This window comes from Fukomys damarensis, unplaced genomic scaffold, assembly GCF_012274545.1.
Source record: "Fukomys damarensis isolate Sample0158 unplaced genomic scaffold, DMR_v1.0_HiC HiC_scaffold_38, whole genome shotgun sequence".
Taxonomy (NCBI): Eukaryota; Metazoa; Chordata; class Mammalia; order Rodentia; family Bathyergidae; genus Fukomys; species Fukomys damarensis.
The window spans coordinates 2,505,829-2,513,164 of record NW_022900950.1 but is presented as its reverse complement, the minus strand read 5'-3'; the positions used below and the strand labels follow the sequence as shown (position 1 = coordinate 2,513,164).

General features: G+C 33.0%; 1 protein-coding gene across 3 annotated transcripts in view; it reads right to left on the bottom strand.

The window, feature by feature from the left end:
- Hspa4l (heat shock protein family A (Hsp70) member 4 like) overlaps positions 1-7,336 on the bottom strand; it is a 54,893-nt gene that overhangs the window by 8,680 nt on the left and 38,877 nt on the right. For 2 of the 3 annotated variants that reach the window (XM_010618851.3, XM_010618850.3), the window contains exons 14-17: positions 5,916-6,053; positions 2,926-3,051; positions 2,382-2,489; positions 304-423 (exon numbers count right to left, since the gene is read on the bottom strand). In XM_010618851.3, coding sequence (XP_010617153.1) covers positions 304-423; positions 2,382-2,489; positions 2,926-3,051; positions 5,916-6,053 — 492 coding nt within the window. The remainder of the gene's footprint in view (positions 1-303; positions 424-2,381; positions 2,490-2,925; positions 3,052-5,915; positions 6,054-7,336) is intronic. The other variant, XM_033759890.1, reaches the window with a different exon arrangement.

Here is a 7,336-nt window from a genome sequence, read left to right as displayed (position 1 = left end):
TGAAAAAAAAAAAAAAAAAAAAAAAAAAACAACCCAGAAAAATGAAGAAAAGAATGGATTTTGTCAATGGATTAACTTATTTAGTGGTTACAAGGAATTTTAAAAAACTAAAACCCACTGATTTTAAATTTATCAATCCTTTAATAATAATTCTTCAGTAAAAAAATTAGTTTTAAGTTTGGTACAAAAAGTCTGGAAATTGGTAGCAATTACTATAACATTACAGCTGAGCACTTTTAGGTAGCCCCACTTTTTTCAGGTACCACATACATGGCATCATCACCAGCTGGCTTCATTCAGTACCTTGCTTCTGTAGGCTTCTATCACTTTCATGACAAGTTGAATCTTTTTTCCCAAGTCATTCAAAGCTTTTGGTCTCTCTTCATGTTCCATGTATCTCACTTGAATAGGCTGGCCATATTTCTATTAACATAAGAAAATTTTTTAAACCTGAAAATTTTATTTGTCCCTTTCAAGATGACGAATAAGAGAAAATATTAAAATATGTCCCTTCTTCTTTCCCTACAAATAAGTGAGTTCCAGTGGCCATTTTCTTAGTCTTACATAGGAATGCCTAACTCACATATTTTTCTTTCTCTCATTTACATGATGACTTTTATTTGTTCTCAAATATTAAGTGCTAATCAAAACTTGAGTTTTTTCATAGCTTGGTACTAAAATTTTACAAAATTATTAGGAAAAGAAAGCCATAAGGATAACTACGCTACATATATAATTTATAGATTTAAATTTGGTTTCAAAATAATGTAATTATGTACACACCATGGTTACTGATGTACTGAATACCATTCATATATTTAATTACAAGATTAAAATATAGAGTATTAGACCTCTATTTATGCCTATAGTAGCCTGTGTGACTTTGGAGTGGGAAGCACATTAGAAGGATAATTTAATTTTCTTTTTAATACTCTATATACAGAGTATTCTCTTTGTGTATGTGTGTGTGTGTTCTTTTCCTTTTCTTTTTTTTTTTGGTACCTAGGATCAAACTCAGGACCTTATGCTAGTGAGGCAGGTGGCGGAACTACTGAGCTCAATCTCCGGCCCTCCATTATAAACTTCTGATCTTGGAAGATTTTTTTTTTTTAAGAGTGCAGAGAGGACTGTGAAACAGCATAGACAAAGGAGCCAAATGAAAATTGCCAAGTAGATTTTAAGATTTTTTCTTGAAAATCATACCAATGGCCTAGAGAAAGGGAATTTGGTGGTGAGGTAATCTGTATTTGTGAAAGAATATTTAAGGTACAATTTCTGAAATGGTCAGGTGTCTCCATCAGTTTATAATGTGAAAATACAGGCTGGGGCTCTGTGGTGCTGCCACCTGCTTTGCAAGCACAAGGTCCTGAGTTTGATCCCTGGTACTAAAATAAATAAATACATAAGTAAAATAATGTGAAAATACAATAGGCCTGTATGGCATTCCCAAAATCAGAATAGTGAAGGGTGACTTCTCTAACGGATAAGAAGTGGTCAAGTTGATAATTTATCGCCTCTTAAAGACATCTCAGTAATATAGAGCTTGTGTAAAAGTAATATTCTGGTTATTTGCTAAACATACCCAATATCACACTTATACATTATTTGTTATCACATAGCATTACTTTTCAAAATGTGAGAGCATTTCCTCACACACACACACACACACACACACACACATCTGACAGTAATTTCTTACATACTTATTAAAATACTTATCTAGCAATCCCACTACTAGGTATATATTCACAGTAAATGAAATTAGTACAATGAAGTGATATCTGCACTCCTATGTTCATTACAGCATTATTGATAACTGTAAAGGGGTGGAATCTCTTCATGAATGGATAAAGACAATGTACTATGTATATAAAACAGTATTAGAAAAGGGGAAAATCCTATCCTTCGAGACAACTTGAATTGAAACTGGAGGGTACTACTACAGTTAAGTGAAATATGCCAGACAAAAAAATAAGTAGTAACATGTCAAATGTAAAAAAGGTGAACTTATAAAAGTAGAGTTAAAAATGTTGACTACCAGTTAGGAGGGAGGAGTGGGGAGATGCTGATCAAGGGAAACAGTATTTCAGTTAGGAGAAATACAAGATATGTGTTATACAGCATGGCAACTACAGTTAATTGCATTACATATTTGAAAATTGCTAAGTAGATTTTAAGCATTTAAACCACCCCCTAAAAATACATGACATAATTCAAGCTACCATAATGTGTATCGAACCACATTGTACACCATAAATAAGTGCACTATTTACGGTGAGTTAAACAAAAATGAATTCTAAAAAAAATTCTGTGCTTTTATATCATCATTTTTAGGAATAATATATTTTATTCAACACTAACACAAGACTTTAAAAATTTACCTTTAGTTCTTGAAGCTTATCGACATAAACTTGTTTAGGTTGGTCCTCTCCTTCTTCATAAAGCCAAGTTTCTGTGTCTTCCAGTATTGCAGACAATTTATTCATGTCCTAATTATACATTTAAAAGACACTAATTACAAATCTTTCCTTAGAAGTAAAAATCATCAGGAAAGACAGGAATTTTTTCAAGTTAATTTACAGATTTTCTAGCTTCTTAGTCATAAGTACATTTCTCACCATACTTCTGCAATTTTGTAAAATAACAAAGCCATCCCAACAAGGGCTCGAAAACACTGACAACAACAAATATGATATAATATTAATATAATTCATAGTAGTTGTTGCCATCCCTCACCCAGGTTGTACTGGAGATCGAACCCAGGCATTTGTACTAAGCTACATCCTCAGCCCTTTCAAAATTTTTTTATTTTGAGACAGTCTAAGTTGCTCAGTCCTGGCTTCAACTAGTGATCCTCTTGCCTCTTACTAGCATTTTCAAACAAATGTTTAAATAGTTCTCACAAAAATTATGAAATTTACTTACCTCTGGAGTGATGAATTTTTCATAGACAGTGCTCAGTCTATCTCTAAAATCATATACATATTCTTCAACAGCATTTTTAGCATCGTTTCTTTCTTTCTCTAACTTATCCTGCATTAACATCTTCCCCTGTTCAAAAAGTTTCAGATGGTCATAAGAATATGCTTTAGAGTAATGCAAATCAAAACCATAATAAATACTTCATACCTATTAACGGGAATACATTTTTTAAAAATACTGTTTATGAAACCCTCATACATTGTTAATGGGTGTATTAAATGGAGCAGCCACCATGGAAACAGTTTTGAGGTTCCTTAAAAAGCTAAACATAGAATTGCAATTTCACTAATCGTTTTTTTTTTTTGTACAGGGAATCAAACTCAGGACCTTGCGCTTGCCAGGCAGGCGCAATGCCACTGAGCTACATCCCCAGACCCAATTGCACTACTGATCTGGCAAATACACTCACATACATACCCAAAGGAATTGAAAGCAAGGGACTCAAGCAGTTATTTTTATGACAATATTAAATGCAGTATTATTCACAACAGCCAAAACTAGAAACTGTCTACTCAGTAGGTGAGTGTATATAAAATACACACACACACACACACACACACACACACAATGGAGTACTGATCAGTCTTAAAAAGGAATGAAATTTGGACATATACTATACAATATGGGTGAATGCTGAAATCATTATGCCAAATGAAATAAGCCAGACACAAAAGGACTTAGGATTTTATAATTCAACACATACGAGTTGTCTAGACTAAGAAAGTTCCTAGAAGCAAAAGTAGAGTTTACCAAATACTGGGAGAAGAGAGGAAAGGGAATTATTAATGGTTACAAGGTCTGAGACAATGAAGTTGTTTTGAAAGAGTGATGATGGTTGCACAATACTGAATGTAATTAATGTCTCTGAATTGTACATTTAAAAGTGGTTTAAAATGGCAAATATGCTATCTATATGAAATATATTTTAAAATATAATAACCAAAAATTACTGGTCTGTATACTTTGTATTTTTGCAGTAGTAGGGAATCAAACCTAGGGCCTCATTCATGCTAGGCAAGCACTTCTCCCACTTGAGCTACATCCTCACCACTCTCCATTTAAAAGTTTTATGTTGAGACATAATCACTGAGTTGCCTAGGTTGGGTTCAAACTTATGATCCTCCTGCCTTAGTCTCCAGAGAGGCTGGGAATACAGGTATATGCCACTGTGCCCAGTGAACTATATACCGTACATGAGTTGTATATGTGAATGATATCTCATCATAGCTGTTAAACAAAACAAATGGAGACTACATTATTATACATACCTAAGTTCAAACCCTAGGTTATTTGCTCTAGCTTGAAAAACCAAGAAAGTTATGAAATATGTTTTCTTATCCTGAAAGTGTAATTCTACCTTCTAGGGCTGTTAAACTTGTAATTCATATAAAACAAACATAATTGGTGCTGAAGGCTACCCTTGAAGGGAGGGGATTTAGTATAGTGGTCTTGACCCTGATCTTTGGAGACTGATTATCTGGACCTGAAACCAAATGTTACTTTCTCTTTTTTTTTCCTGTACCTGGGTTTCAACTTAGGACCTTGTGCTTGCGAGGCAGGCACAGCACCAATGAGCTAAATGCCCAGCTCAAAGGTTACTGTCTGATTTTGGGTGATTTAGTATTGTTATACCTATTCTCTCAACTGTAAAATATAGATCTCTAACATTACCTATAATCTGGAGGTTTATTTTGAAGATTAAATAAAATATCAAAGCATTTAATAATGCTAGCAAAAATCGTTACAATGAAAAACAAACAAAAAAAACCAGAATCTGAAAAATATAATTCCTGATAAAAATACTCCCTTTAATAAAAAAATATATCTTAAATATTAAGAATCCTTTTATGAACTATAATGCATTGACATTTGTGAAAAATAAGACACTTTTTTTTTTGGTACGGGGATTGAACTCAGGTCCTTGCACTTGCACGGCAGGCCACAGAACCGCTGAGCTAAATCCCTGGCCCAAGAAGAATAAGACACTTTAAAAATGAGAACAAATGTCATTTCGCATAAAACATCTGCTCTACTGTCTTCCCCGCAAATGCATTCCTTTGAGAAAGTTGGGTCTTCAGATGTATGAGTTCAGAATCATTTCAGACCTCCAGGAATATTTGCTTTACATAAAATGTAGCTTTTAAATAACTAATAAACAGCTATGTAGGGAAGCTACTTAAAATGGAAGTAGTATAAAGTCAAAAATCTCCTCATAAAATAATGTACAGGAGATGGTAGACTAAGGGGCACTTCAAAGATTGACCTCTTAATCCCCGGTACCAAAAGAAAAAAAAAAAAAAAAACCAAACAAACAAACAAAAAAAGATTGATCTCTTAATGCCATCTAAGATTGCTGAAAGTAGAACATACCACTTTCATATAAATTTTAAACTAAACATAAATTATTTCTTACAGTTACTGGTAAAGAAATACAACTCATTTCTTTTAGAGCCTATAAAATTAAACATGGAAAAAGAAGAGACGTGTAAAAAATGTGAGAAATGATAACATTTTAAAAATACATAATGTAAGTCAAAAATATTTTGAATAGAGAGAGCCCTAACCTTTAAACACACACAATTAAAAAGAAAAAAAAGGTGGGCCTGGGATTAGAACAGTGGCACTGTGCCTGTCTCACAAGCACAAGGTCCTGAGTTCCATCCTTGGTACCACCAAAAAAAAAAAAGTTGCTAATATTTTCACATATGACATGATAGGTATTACTATTAGAATAAAAGGGAGTTAAGATTCACTTTGTTTTTATATGACTGAGATGAAAGCTACTGTATATGACATTAATTTAGGTCAGAGAATCTGCTTAATAATTTATTAGAAATTATGAGATAGTTTCCCAAATTCTGGAGCTATTAATTTGTACAACATATTACAATGTACAACACTACTTATTTCAACATCAACTCAGATTTATATACCTCATTTTCAATATAGCTGTTGATAAGATCTTGGCCCAGGTGTCTACACAGGCTACTATGGATAGGTAGATCAATGCTTTTGGCTTTTCCTTTTTTAATCGTCTGTTTTAATCGATCCTGTTTGTCTGAGGCAATTGGCTGCAAAAGAAATGTCAAAGAGAAGTGTTAATTTCTAAAACTAGCTCAAAAAATAAAACTTATTTTAAAGGTTAAAAAATGTCAAATAAAACTTCTATCATCTACTAAAATTTAAAATACTATTTTAATACTGATACATTCATGATAAATTCTTCCTATATAAAAGATTTTGGGTTGGAAATGGAATTCAAAATTGTTAACAGTCACAGGTAAGGATGTGGAGATATTGGTGCCCTCCTAAATTGTTAAGATTGTAAAACATTACAGCCATTTTTGAAAAGAGCCAGGAAGTTCCTCAAAGTGTTACCCAGAGATACCATGTGACTCTTAACAATTTCTAGGTATATGCTAAAAAAATAAACACCCATACACAAAAATTTGTACATGGTTGTTCTTAATAGTGTTATTCCTAGTTAAAAAAAACCCATTAACTAAGAAATAAACTGTGATATGCAATGCAGTATTATTAGGCCAAAACAAGAAATGAAATATTGATACATCTTAAAACCAGGATGAGGGCTGAAAACATAATGCTTAGTGAAAGAAGATGGCTACAAATATATATATAGAGATATATATATATATCTCTCTCTATATATCTCTGTATATATATTTGGGGGGAGGAGTTTTCTGAGACAGAGTCTTACTATATAGTTCAGGATGTCCTTGAATTCACAATGAAGCTGAGACAGGCCTTGAACTCACACAGCAAACCTCCTGCCTCAGTCTCTCAAGTGCTGGGATTATTGTTATGTACCACCATGCCTAGCCATAAATTTATGAAATGCCCAGTATAGACAAGTATAGAGGTAGAAAGTTGATTACTAGTTGCCTAGGGTTGGTAGAAAGAAGTTTTAGGGGAATGGAGAATTACTATTAATGAATATAAGGCTGTTATGGGGTGTGATGAAAATGCTCTAAAATTGTGATAGTTGCATAACTCATAATATACCAAAACTCACTGAATTACACATTTAAATGGTTAAATTCTATGATATGTAACTGTATCTCAAGGTGTTTAAACAAAAATTGAGTAAATTAAAAGCAAAAAAAAAATTGAGCAAAATGCAAATTTTACAGAAGCAAGTTTCAGGTTAAAAATAATTTTAGAAAAGAACAGGCAAGATATATCATGTACTGGTACAAATTCCCTATGATGAATGCTATCATTATGTATATCTAAAATGTACCAGCAGGTGGGGATTTAGGTCAGTGGCACCATGCCTGCCTCGCAAGCGCAAGGTTCTGAGTTCGATCCCCTGTTAAAAAAAAAAAAAAAAAAA